We start from the raw sequence: 13,238 nt of genomic DNA on the forward strand, positions 1-13,238 counted from the left end.
AAGATCAAGCCGGTTCAGTTGGCAGCACTTCCTGAAGAGAGGTGGGTATACACAGGGAGCACAGCAAACTGGAAGCTTTGGAAGCTGGTCCTCTGCATGACTTACATCTGCATGACTTGCCGCTGACCCAACACTGACATAACCTAGGGACAGAGAAAACAGGCTCTCGGCAATCCAAAAAAATCTACTAACACAATGCCCATTGATTTCGCCAGCCAGTTCATGGTGCCATGTCGATCCCTTTTGAGTCCGTACCGCCGTCGAGCACGTCACGGCAAACACTATTCACGGTACTCTCCTCGTGGACCAAGGACCGCTTCGCCACCCGTTCGCGAGACGATCTCGCGGGGAAAGCTAGGCAAGATACCGGAGGTTCACATCATGCTGAGCAGGTCTAATCTTGATGTTGAGACTCGGCGTTGTTGCTCCACACGATTTGTTCCGCAAGGTTTGGCCAGCCTGGTTCTCCGTAGTCAGTTACGCTTATGTTAGTTCGAGACCGCTGGGACGTTTAACATTGTGCCTCGTGAGGAAAGCATGGCGTATACAACTACTGCATGCTGGCTCCAGAAATATCCGGTCCGGGGTCAGGAATAAGGTTGGAGCTGTCTTCCTGGTTATGCTCTTGGCGAACTGTCGAAGTCTCTGGTAGGGCAGGTTAGTAAGGATCATCGTACTGAGGGTGTAATTGACTTGATAACTGTAGTTTTCGAAAGACTTTGACCAAGTAATCATCTAGAGAATGACTGATTCGTTTAGGTATTGCTCTGGTTGCTCCTTGCCCCGGATATTACTATGGAGCTGCTCCAAGTCCTGCTCTGCACATTGCTCCTGGTGGGGAATAGGAGCAAGCAGAGCGTATGTACCAGTGAAACTAATAATACTAGTTCAAATACCAGAGACAGACGTCAGACGTATGTGATCAGCAAAGAGCAGCACAGGTTGGATAATATAACTGCGATCTGTCTTGTGAAACAAATGCCTTCCAGGGGTTGCAAATTTATGCGGTAAGAGTGCACCATAGAACCTTAATTCCTCAACATGGAGGCGTGCCATGGATCTCACGCCTGTGTATCAAGACATCAACCATTTATAGGTCAGGCACACCAGTTAAAACTAGAACGACAACATGTTATCTAATCCAGAGGATGAGTCACGCAAAAGATGGAGACAATCCCACATGTTGAGGCTGGTATTGAACAGACACCTCAAGGTGGTTCGCTATGAAGCCCCCGGGATCAACTGGAGAGGTGGCTGTGAAGCCATATCCCCACCGACTTGCCAAGAGCTGAAGATAGTGGAGAACATCTGCCGAAGAGGCTTGACGGTTGCCGGTGATCCCGGCGATGGCGCACAGAAGAGGCCAACTACGGAGTTGATAGCAAAGCCAAGTACCAAAATTGATCTTGGGTCGGGAGTCAGGCCGTTGGAAATGCCATGGGGTGACAGTCTGTGATCTAGGGGCACACAACCATGGATGACAACACCACCTCAGGAGAGCTTGTCCAGATGTCCAGAGATAGACAGCCCAGTAACCGGGACATGACTCTTCCCAGAGGCGCTGCTCACATGCAGGCGCAAGGCTTGCGTAAACGGGCGGGGGCACGGCTCCTCGATGCGACCTCGGGCTTGCTGTGGAAGCCGAGCACTGGGCGACGGACTGCAAACCTATTGACGGGTCTTGATTCGTTGATCCAGCAATGCAGGTGATCGCAAAGGGGCGTTTTCTGGCTTGCAGGTTTGTCACCCGCCAGGGCTTAACCCGACGAGGAAAGGTATATGATAGTATATACATACAACTCGTCAGACCAGACACTCGGGCCCGGTATCGTCGTCAGAGTCGAGCCCCGAGTCCTACGGATGTCTCGTGATGAGGTGTTTCTGGGCCGGGGGGCGAGGGCCAGTGATGGTTGGGTGACGTTGATAAAGAAAACCGAGCTTTGTGCGCGGAAAAGGGCTTGTGGGTTTGCGGGCTGGCTGACGAGAGAGAGCTCTCGGGCTTTTGCAGGGAGGCCCCCTAAAAATGGAAGAATTCCACGGCTTCCAGTCCGTGCGGTCCCGGAAGCGCATCCCTGTCGAGAAGGCGGACCACCGGAATCGACAAGAAGGACGATATGTATGAGAGCTGTTACGTACCTGCATACAGCTCAAGGTTGGTAGATGACCCAGCTGGCTGTAGGAAGGAGTGAACTGCTAAGACGCCTCTTCTGCCACATGTGTTCCTTGTGACGGCGGCTGGCATTATCTTCTTTTTATGGCCGCCTAGGACTGCGGCGCAGAGACCAGATGCGCGCTACTGAGATCTGGGGAAGGTTGCAGCGCCGACGATCGCCTCCAGTGGTGGGCAGAAGTGGCAGGCAGCGTGGAAATTCCCGTTTGAAAAAAAAAAAAAACACAACAGGTGGGCCAGTCAGGGTTTCAGGGCAGTCCTTGTCCTTCTGCTGTCATCAACAAGACGAGCCATGGAAGCTGATCCTTGTCGAGCGTACAAGAAGCTGGGAAACTTCACAATGTTACACTTGTGCCTCTTTGAAACCCAACCCTCGCACCGCGTCTAGAATTCCTAACTTGTCCCCATATGTTTCGATCATCAACGGAAGCTCTTGGTATATGGGCTGCGCTGGGCAAACCGTTTGGGCTGGCGATACCTTAGTCACACGCCCCCCGGCGGGCTGGCGGGCTGCATGCAAACATCCTCGCATCTTGGGGGCATCGTCGTGGTTGTTGGGGAATGTAGGTAGGCTTGCGGTAGTGTAGGGGGTGGTTCCGTCGCCGGTGTTTGCCTGCCCACTCAGTTTTAGCTATGGGCAAAGCGAGTCAACTTTAGTCTTCGTTCCATCGGATGCTGTTGCTAGGTGCTGCCCGCCCCAGTGAAGTCTGTCTTGGAATACGGGGTGGGTGTTGTCTGCCGAGAGGCGGGGTGGCTTGTTGAGAGTTTTCACCGTCGAGAAGCTATCTTTACGGAGACAATGAATTGTTTGTTGAGGAAGCATCCATTTGATATCGATGAGGCAGAGGCCGACGGAGGTGCGGGTTAGTGGTGGTGGTGGCTGTTCGGCAGGGGAGTGGCTGGCAGGGCAAGCGGGAACTGACGCGGGCATTGCGCCTGGTGTGGGTGCTTCGTCGGTGCTTGGGTGGTGCTTGGGTCGACCGTTTTTGGCTTTTCCCCACCAGTCCACTGAAATTCTCTCTCTTCAAGCTCCTCAAGCCCTCCACTCTGGCGTTTCCCAGTTTTTTTGCTTTCCTTTTGCTTCGCACACGGTCCACATCTTCTGGCTTTCCTTCTTACTTTACGCTCTGCTTCGCCGCCGCGTGTGATTGCTTCTTACCCTTTTCCTTCTCCTTGCTCTCGGTGCCGCTATCAGAAACAGTAACGACACACTCCGTCGAAACATATTTCGCTGCTTTTGTTGGCTTTGCCCTTTTTGTTATCAGTCACCGTACAGTACGATCCTAGCTCTGCCCTCTCCCTTCCCTTGCCTCCCGAACGCTGTCACGTCCGATACCGACTCGATACGACTTACGCCGTCCTTGACTGCTTCACTGCGAGTTAAGAGCCTTGTTCAATTCTCCTTGTTGCCTGGTGCCGCTCCTCGAGTAAGTTGTGACTTTTTTTTTTCCATTCTTGGCGTTGGTGTTCTTTTTGCATGCGCGGGCCTTCCCTCTTTTTTTGGTGACTCTTGCGTGGACTGGACGGGACAATGGACTGGAATTGCGTGGATGGGCGATGTGTGTGTGAATTGGACATGGACTGGAAGATGGGAGAAGATGGACGCCGAACCGTCGATATCCCTTATTTAACCTCGACTACCCCTCGATTGCCCCTCTTGACGTCGCCGCGCCTTCGACCCCCACTCCCGCCGACGATGATTTTTTGAACCACTCCCGACACCGCGAGCCGTAAACATCCTCCCGAGCCTGGAAACTCCATGCCCTGCGCCCTTCTCCGTTGTGTGATTTGACCGGTCCAATTTTATGGTCTATCCCAATGGAAGCATGCGTGCGTCTCCCCACATAGGTTGTGGCGGGGTATTGTAGAAGGAAAGGGTTCGGCGCACCGCTCGCTTGCTTTGTCTAGTCTGGTTCAGTCGATTGTCATGATGCTCTATGCCCCACGTTCAGGTATGGCTTATACTATGTATGGCCTGCCGATTGGGAGTTGGAGCGTTGTGGACGGCTGCGAAATTCAAGACTACAGGCTGGTAGGGTGGTGTCAGCCATGGGTCCCATACGCGCCACCTTGGAAAATGCCGGAGAAGTTATATTTCCGAGTTCACTGTCTGGATGGTGTTTGGCTCAGTCTAGTGCTGGAACTCTGTCCTGGTCTGCGGCGGTCGATTGGGGATCTGTTTGCTGGGGAGCGCAGCAGTTAAAGCTTTCGGGCTCCCGCGCAAGCTTCAGCAAGACTGTAAACTGTCTTATACGTATTGATGGCTAACAGAACAACAAGGTTTTTATCTTTCGGAGTCTTTCCGGTAGTCTCAATTCTCGACTTTCTGTCCTGGCGTGAGGAGTCTTCGCAAACATTTCATAGGTATGCTCACTATTCCCTTGTGCTTGTTATTTCTCCCTTTTATGCTTGTGGTGGTTTGGGCTTGGTAAAGATATGCTGTGGATCTCGTTTGCTGTCTTCTGGTACGCGCTGTGGTTCTGCGTGATCTTCTTTGGTATGGTTTTCAGGGGTCCGCTGGACAAGTGAAAGGTGTTTAGGAACGCTTGGTTTGGGGATTTGGTGTGGGCAAACTCGGGCGCAATTCATCTGCCTCATGGTTCTTCGATGTCTACCATCACCATAAAATCATCTTGGAGGGAAAAGGCAACACCGGCCAGCACGGAGCACTCCCCCGCTACGGCTGCTGTTCGACAACTGCTATTCGACAACTGCTACCTTCTCACCCGGCTTCCCGATCGTGTCTATCGCTTCCCCTCGCACTGCCATCTCGTTATGCGGAGGTTGGACTCGGTGTTGAGGCAGCTTCGGTGTGACGGTTTAGTGTTGGGACGGGGTCAGCAAAATATCATGTTTGCAATCAGCGGCATGCCAATAGGGGCCCCAACCTACTGTTTAGTGGTTGTATGGACTGGGTGGTTGTCCATGACCAGGAAACAGAGAGTTGGTGTCAAGTTGTCCGGTTTTGCGGTGGACGAAGAGTTTTGAATCCGGCGAGGCTTCGATCAACTTACGAATCAACACCATCTCAGCGCTGAGAGCTTCATGCTACCCTTTCACTGCCAACGATATCAGCATCGGTGGATTTCAAGACGTCCTACAATTCGTTTCGACATGTTGACTCCGGATGCTTGGTTACCAGCCTCATAGCTATACTCTCATATGCCCAAGGATCGCTTCTCCCCGGTCGTTTGATCCTGGTTCTGGAAACGCTCTCTCACGTTGGCCTCCGGCACCATCTGCTATGGTCGAGAAACAAAAGCCTGTCTTCTGTCGCACTCGCCGAGCTTTGGTATGCTTACGCTCGATGGTTCATTCGGCTACTCGCAACCTGCTTCCTCCAGGAACTTAGATTTCTCACCTCGACCACATCCTAGTTGCTTTTGGCTCTGGTTCTCGGTCTAGTTGCTCTCGCTCTAGTTGTGGCTAGTGGTGGTCGCTCATATCACTAGTTACAGCCACTATTCGGTTTTGGTGTCCAGTCTTGACCCGCATAGTGCTGGCACTATGCGTTGCACGAGCGAATCTCTTACCGCGGCTTTGCGATCTCCAAAGTCTGGGAAAGTGCACCCGGCATTGGGCCTCTCTTCTTCTGATGCGGTGCTGAATTTGGGACAACGCTGGCTCTCGGAGGGATTCAAGATCTAATTTCGGCATCTGTCAGCGTCGAAGATCTGGTCTTGTGAATAGCTCAAGCCAGACCTCGTCTTGTGGCGAATGGTCAGGGAGCTGTGACGGCGAGGAATGGGCTGAGGTTATGACGGGCTGCACAAGATGCGTACCTCGGAGCTTGAGCTGGGAGGGAGCTGGAGCCATATGGTGGCTTAGCTGGGACCAGCAACTGTTTCCAGGGAACGCGGTAATAGGGGCAGTCGATATATGGAATACCTGGAACAAGAGCGAGAGGGGTTATTGCCGAGCTGTGCGAGAATAGCTCCCTGAAGCAACAAGACTTGGGGAGCTGGTTCTTCAATGCTTTTTCTGTACGGCTATAACCTTGGTGTGGTTAGCTGAAGTCAAGGGAGGTGTCTTTCAGGGGTAAGATCTTTCGCGGCTCACCGGCAACCGTTTCATGGTCCGCATATCATCGCCGTCGGTCTCGTCCACTTGCCCTATATCGTCACAAATCTGACAGTCGTCATCATCGTCACCGTTGTCACTGTCGTTGGCATTGAGACAAGCATCACACGCCACTCTTCAGGTCGTCTCTTCGCCGTCTTCGCGGTGTGGACGTTTCTCGCCGTCTCGGTGGTTTCCGCGGTGCTGGTGGTCTCACTGTACTTGGTGGTCTCGGTGGTGTTATGGTCATCCACGAGTCCTCGTGGTCTTGCTTCTTGTGGCCTCACCCTCCGTGGTTCTGGCACTAGTGGTTCTGGCACTTGGCTATGGCTATCACGCTTCTGGCTCTCGTGGATCTGGCTCTCCTGGTCTTGGTTGTTATGGCCTGGAGTCTTGTCGAGCCTGTTCTGGTCTTGGTCCTTGCCGAGGGCGTTGCTGTGGCCGTTTGTGGAGCTGCCTTGTGTTGGTGGTACTCGCGGTGCTCTCGTGGTCGTCGTGGTGGTCTTTGAGTTCATCGTCGGACCGAGTCTCATGGTGCCAGTTCTCTTGGTTGAGGCTATTATGCTGGCACCTCTCATGCGACCCTTGTGGTGGTGATGATGCACCACGCTGCCGTCGTCGCTACTGCTACAGCCTCTGTGGCTGTTCGGCATCGTCGTCACAGTAACAACTGCCTCAAGGCAGCCTGGACGTCAAATTTCCTCGGTAGGACTTCATCTCCGATTTGGATCAAGGTCAGGGGTACACATCACCGCCACGGTCGTCGTCCTCTAGTTATGCCTCTAGGACTACACCATCGTCGGCTACAAGTCATCCTCTTTCCTCCATGGCCTTCTGAGTCCTCCTAGCAAGGAGTCTCTTCGTCGCTCTCGATCTCTTCACTGCTAGACACCATGGGTCAGGCTGATCATCTCGTCTTCGATTTCTTGGAGCCCATCTGCCTTACTCATGTCTGTCCATTGTATTGCTGGATTTTCGAGTCTGTTCCAGCCTAGCCGATGTCGTCAGCTGTCCTAGAGATATCTGCCCATTCCTCTTTCAGTCTCGCTTCTTACTATCAGCGTTCCTGCGCGAGCTGCCCGGCTACGACCTCCGGTCCCCCTCTGCTCTGTCCGAGAACTGTATAGGTCCTTGATGGATACTTGTTGGCTTCGGTTTCGGTTTCTGGTGGGGTTCGGGATGTTTCGCATGGACACAAAAGGGCGCGACAAAACGAGACAAACTCTCTGTTGACTGGGCACTCAGGAGACTGTCTAGAGAGTTTTTGGGCATACTGTCCAGGGGGTGGATGGACGTGGTGGTGGTTGACGTTGAGCGGACACACCTTTGGAGGATCAAGGCTATCATGAAGGCATCAGCGTAGCACCACAGCTTGTATATGGGAGGGGTGTAACATCTTGGGAGGCACGGCCAAAGGCATATGCTAACATGAGGCTCAACAGGGTTGTCTGATCATCTTCAGGGTCTTTCGTACCTTCAGCGGCTTTTCTAATCTTCCTTCGACTACAGTCCTAGGTAGGTCAACGCTCTCCCGGCTTCATATTGCCAGTTCCCCGGTCCCTCTACGTCACCTCCCTCGCCTGGACTACCCGCCTAGCAAGCGGTCACAGTCCGTAACCTTCGACCACACCGTGTTCTGCCAGTAGCTACCCCCAGACCTGACCACACCGCCCATCTTTCACCTTCTGCCCTTACTCATCTTGTTTATTCTTTCGTTCTTTCCTCCCAGCCTGCCTTTTCCTCGTCTGAGATTGGCTACTGGTGTGTGGGCCCACCTGCTTTATGCTTTGAATCTTCCGTCCTTAAATATTCCCCTTCGCTTCAACCTTTTCTCCCAAACTTCCCTCTCTTACCGACCTCTCTCACCAACCTCGCTCGCCCTGCTTTCGTCTGCTCTTTTCTCCCCCAGCTGGGCCTCAAACCATCTAACACTTCGCGTGTTTGCAACAGGAATCGCTTCGACTCACTACCACTTTAGTAAGTTTATTTGTTTTGCTCTCGTACCTCACCGTCATCCACCCCGGTGAGCCGCAATAGGTTTGCCTGCCCACACTTCTTTCACGACTTCCTCTCCCATTCTTAGGTGTCCTGCTCGTTTTTCTCTGGTTCATCACCAGGTGTCAGACAGGACCTCGAATCTTTGGCAGTTAGCCGCGGACTGGAGTCGTGGTTTGTTTACTCATCTCACCCCCATCACATTACACCACAGCAAATATTCCCAAATTTACGACTCTGAGTTGCCATTTTGCGCTCATTCAACGAGGACTTATCTCGCGAACTAGTGGTTCTGGCGAGACTTTGGCTCTTAACCTTGAACGCTCTCATTGTATTCACTTTCACTCCAACTTCGCTCTCGGTTTGAGTTTTTTTCTCACTGGAACGTGGAGTCGACACGTGACAGGAGTTCCACTTTGTTTTTTCTTGCTCCTAAACCTCTCGCTTTTACCTACCGCCTACCAGCCAGTCTTGCCTTCGCCTTTCTCGTCTCTACCCGTTTGCTAACGATCTTTGGATGCAGCCTTCGCCTACAATCAAAATGGCCGAGTACCCTGCCGCTGGTGTTACCGGTGCGCCCGGCAACGGGCCCAACGTCAACGGCTCTGGTGACCCTGGGTTCGCGTCTCCCTCCCAGATGCCCGCCCCCAGTGAGGCGGCGAAGACTCTGTGGTAGGTTACCTCTCTTCGATCTCGCGGACGTAACTAACTTGCTGGCCAGGATGGGTGAGATGGAGCCCTGGATGGATGAAAACTTCATCAAGAATGTTTTTAGCAACACCTCGGCCGAGAATGTCCAGGTGAAGGTCATTCGTGACCGCAACTCTGGGTAAGTTACAATGTCCTTTGTGTGTGATTTTACTGTGTGCTAACTGTCTTAGCAATGCTGGCTACTGCTTTGTGGAGTTCTCGACCCCTGAGGCTGCCCAGAAGGCCCTCGCCTTGAATGGCACTCCCGTTCCCAACAGCCAACGGGTGTTTAAGCTCAACTGGGCTAGTGGTGGTGGCTTGGTCGATCGTCGGTATGTTGACATCTCTCCATCTCACGTGCAACCATGCTGACACAACTTAGTGATGACCGCGGACCTGAGTACTCTATTTTCGTCGGTGACCTTGGCCCTGAGGTCAACGAGTTCGTCTTGGTTTCTCTTTTCCAGAGCCGCTTCCCCTCTTGCAAGTCCGCCAAGATCATGACCGACGCCATGACCGGCCAGTCGCGCGGTTACGGCTTCGTTCGCTTCAGTGACGAGAGCGACCAGCAGCGTGCCTTGGTCGAGATGCAGGGTGTTTACTGTGGCAACCGTCCCATGCGCATCTCCACTGCCACCCCCAAGACTCGGTATGTAACATGCTCTCTTTTCCAGTCTTTCCAGTCTCTAACTGACTTGTAGCAGCTCTAACCAGTACGGCCATGCCCAGGGTGGCAACCAGATGATGCCCCCTGTCCCCGGCGCCCAGGCCCCTATGTGGGGTGGTGTCCCTCCCTACGGCTACGCCCAACCCGCTGCCCCTTTTAATCCTATGCAGCCCATGAATCAGTTCACCGACCCGAACAACACCACCGTCTTCGTCGGTGGTCTCTCCGGCTACGTCACTGAAGACGAGCTTCGCTCGTTCTTCCAAGGCTTTGGTGAAATCACCTACGTCAAGATCCCTCCTGGAAAGGGCTGCGGTTTCGTCCAGTTCGTCCATCGCCACGCCGCGGAGATGGCAATTAATCAGATGCAAGGTTACCCGATCGGTAATTCTCGCGTCCGCCTCTCTTGGGGCCGTTCTCAGAACAACTCTGGTGTAGGCACTCCTTATCGCCCTGCCCCGCCCCCTCCTCACTATCTTGCTGCCGCTGGCATGCCTCCCCACGCCGGTCCTGGTGGCGCTTACGGCGGACCTGCTGGTCCCTACGGTGGCAACCCTCCCCAGGGTCCTCCTCCCTCTGGTGGTCCCATGCAGGTATGTCTTATGGCTGTCTGAACAATATCCTTCCGTTTGAGTCTTTGCTAACTCTTTTGCCAGTAACTTTTCTCTGAATCCGCTTACTCAGTCCTTCATCGCGTGGCGTTTTGGGTGGCGTACGGGATACGAAAAGCACAAAGAAGGTTGATATTCTGCAAGTTGATCGCAATTCTTCTTCACGCCTCCACTTCGGTTGATCTGTTCGGCATTGCTCGGCGTTCTGGTCTCTACTGTCGTTTGCTTTGCTTTGATCGCGTTTCTGGGCATGCTTATGACACATGAGGCGCGTGAGCGGAAGGGAAATGAAATGGAAATGGCTTCTTTCGAGTCTGTTTTCTCTTTTCGTTCTGAGTTGTCTCTTTCTGTTTTTCTTTTACTCTCTTTCTGCGAAGTCTTTCAGCGGCTATCCAGCAGTTTAGCCCAAGGTGGAAGGGGGGAAGGGCGGTATTTCTTCAGAACTCTCTTTGGAGATTTATCATCTTCATTAGGATTTCATTCTAGGGTGATATTCCCCCACCACAGCCTCTTTGTTTTTTCTTTCAACTCATGGATATGGGAAAAAGATGGACTGGTATACTCTTTTACTGGTTTTCTTTCTTTGCTCTTTTCTGCGAGGGGAACTGGAGAGAAAAAAGTTGAGGGGGGACTTGGGTCGATTGATTTGGGGCATCTTTGTCCTTGACTGGCTGCTTATGGGTTCCGTTTTATTAGCAAGAGAGACTCTGATAACTTTTTGTTTTTTCTGCAATTGACATTCGGTCATAAGCTGCTTTTGATATTTTGCTTGCGTGTTTTGTGAGTGCTTTTGCTTGATGCTTGTGTGCATGTGCCTTTGCGTTGTGTCTTAGGATGTTTGCGTCCTTTGCGAAGGGTTGGATATCGTCTCGAGAGCATAGCGTGACGGTGTTGGGCGTCTAATGGGATGTCTTGGATTGGGGGAGCTGGAGTCTTGGAGTGATGGTGTTTTGGTTGGTTGCTAGGCCAGGGGGCATTGGCGCCTGTGTTGGAACGACTTTGAAGACTTTGGATAGGGGTGAAGAGCTTTGAAGAGTTGGCTGTGACGGGTTGCTCTTCAGCCCTTTGACCCACCGATGACCTCTCAACAAGTTTGGACGAAAGACGATGAACAATCATGGACGGACACCTCGGTGATGAACAGCTTTCCACGAAACCTCATGACACCTTACGTCTCTCTTTTGGGTTATAATGAAACACGAGCAACACGGAAAAACAGAAGGAACACAGCAAAACAACAGCAGAACAACGGTGGATTTAAGCCGGGAGCAGAGAGAGCGTATCAACAAGCAGCAACAACCCGACGTTATTCTGCAAGCAAGGGTGCCAAGGAGTGGTCGACAACCTGGAATATAAGCACGTTGACGATGGGAGTCACCGGGTATCTTGGCAGCAAGTTTGAGCGTGGAGGGTTCAAATTCGTCTGATCTCGTCGCGGCTATTCTTGTCAGGATACCCCCCCCCCATCAGACGACGGGCGTTGTTGGGCTTACATACTCCCTACCTATACCCCGTTTGCTGGTAGCATCCTGGTGGGTCGTGGTGCCTGGGAGCTTTTTGGTGATGGCTTCAGCTTCGTTGGTTGATTGGCCTGTTTGGTCTCTTCATGCGGTTATGTTTGTTTTCAGCAAAGGTACTTTGGATTGCTGGGTGGCTGGATCGGCTTGGTGTTGGTGTTGGTGGTTGTCTGCTAGGGCTGTCATTGATACCACGACCGGAGTGGCTTGGTGTAATTGTGATCAACTTGTGGAAGGATTTGGAGTAGATGCACAATAGAAAATATAGAAAGCTCTCTTGCGTGTTTTGACAGATCAGCATGGATTGGATGGTGTTGCTTGGCTCTGAGACGGGACTCTGGGACGGGACTGCCGGTCTGGCTGTGTGTCTCTGTTGGCATTCCTGGGTTTGATGAGTGACTGGGCCTAATGGCTTTGCTTACCGGACCTTATATAGCAACCTTCATTCACGTTGGTGACCGGTAAAGGTAACCGGATGGCAGGGGCAAGAGGGTAGTTCGGGTACACACCAGGAACACATGGTCAGTTGTCATGAAGAATATTTGACGGCCATCCTGGGGTCCTAGCTGACTCAAAACATTGAGGCTATGTGATGACTGACCCAGCTAGGTACCTCTTATTGCATCGACATGGAGGGCAAGCTGACACGCCTTGGATAGACCCCAACTGGAGTCGTCCTGTATCTGTGAAGGACGAAGTCGCTGGGTTGGAGTACATAAGGTATGGAAGAAACACCTTGTTGCTGATATGCCGCACCATATGGTGATCAAGCAGCTGGATACTCGCATTTGCCTGTGCTCTTTCATGTGCTGGCATGTGGACAGGTAGCCCGGGGGCTGTATCCGTGTTATAAGCAGCCATGAACGCCATTGGCATCCATTCCTTTTCGCACCTCCGGCGGTTAGTATAAGACTTGGAAGTCCCATACACTTGAGGTCGTCGAGATGAAACAACTCTGTGTCACTGTTAGCTTTAGACTGACTGGTTACAGGGAGTCTGGCCTGGGCGAACAGAGGCAAAATGAAAAAGACGGGAAAGCAAAGAGGCAAAGGAAAACGGCGTGCAATGGAGGCAGAGGCTGTAGGCAACAGGTACGACAATAAAGGGATTACGTGTCGGTACATGGTGCAATCAGACAGGCTTCACGGGTGAGTTGATACCTGATATCTTGATAGCCTACGTGGAGAGAATTGTTGGCCTAATAATAGCGCGGGAAAGAGAATTGGTGCATGCAATGGCCGTGCCTTTGACAATCAAGGTTGACAAGGTGTTTATAAGTGAGATTCAAGCTATCAACATACTCTAACCCCAGACTCTGCATCAAAACAAAGCCGTTTAGAGGAGGTAAAAGTCGTAACAAGGTCTCCGTGGGGGAACCAGGAAAGGGGCCGTTAAAGAGTTGCAAGACTCCCCCAAAACCATCTACCATCAACCCGCCGACAGCGTGTCATGAGCAGCAGAAGGTGAAAATGCCATCGTAGTCTGCGACACTGCCGCCGTATTGTCACCTCCGAAGGCAACTCAACCGA

General features: G+C 52.3%; 2 protein-coding genes across 2 annotated transcripts; one reads left to right on the forward strand and one right to left on the reverse strand.

The window, feature by feature from the left end:
• Nucleotides 1-6,282: 6,282 nt before the first annotated feature.
• QC764_105915 (uncharacterized protein) lies at nucleotides 6,283-6,807 on the reverse strand (the record flags this gene model as incomplete). The annotated part of the gene is made up of 1 exon (XM_062941832.1): nucleotides 6,283-6,807. One exon carries the CDS (start codon nucleotides 6,805-6,807, stop codon nucleotides 6,283-6,285), a length of 525 nt encoding a protein of 174 aa, XP_062804734.1.
• Nucleotides 6,808-8,030: 1,223 nt separating this feature from the next.
• Nucleotides 8,031-12,116, forward strand: QC764_105920 (uncharacterized protein). The gene is made up of 7 exons (XM_062941833.1): nucleotides 8,031-8,206; nucleotides 8,748-8,896; nucleotides 8,946-9,053; nucleotides 9,106-9,246; nucleotides 9,297-9,563; nucleotides 9,616-10,174; nucleotides 10,238-12,116. The coding sequence occupies exons 2-7, from the start codon at nucleotides 8,766-8,768 to the stop codon at nucleotides 10,238-10,240; spliced, it is 1,209 nt and encodes a 402-aa protein (XP_062804735.1). The 5' UTR covers nucleotides 8,031-8,206; nucleotides 8,748-8,765; the 3' UTR covers nucleotides 10,241-12,116.
• Nucleotides 12,117-13,238: the final 1,122 nt, after the last annotated feature.

The sequence above is a fragment of the Podospora pseudoanserina genome, chromosome 1 (assembly GCF_035222485.1).
Source record: "Podospora pseudoanserina strain CBS 124.78 chromosome 1, whole genome shotgun sequence".
Lineage (NCBI taxonomy): Eukaryota > Fungi > Ascomycota > Sordariomycetes > Sordariales > Podosporaceae > Podospora > Podospora pseudoanserina.

Excerpts from the sequence above, each read along its gene's own strand:
- QC764_105920 (XM_062941833.1), top strand. The coding sequence starts at position 8,766 with ATGGCCGAGTACCCTGCCGCTGGTGTTACCGGTGCGCCCGGCAACGGG. Across the intron at positions 8,897-8,945 it reads GAGGCGGCGAAGACTCTGTG|GATGGGTGAGATGGAGCCCT; the intron begins GTAGGTTACCTC and ends CTTGCTGGCCAG. Across the intron at positions 9,564-9,615 it reads ACTGCCACCCCCAAGACTCG|CAGCTCTAACCAGTACGGCC; the intron begins GTATGTAACATG and ends ACTGACTTGTAG.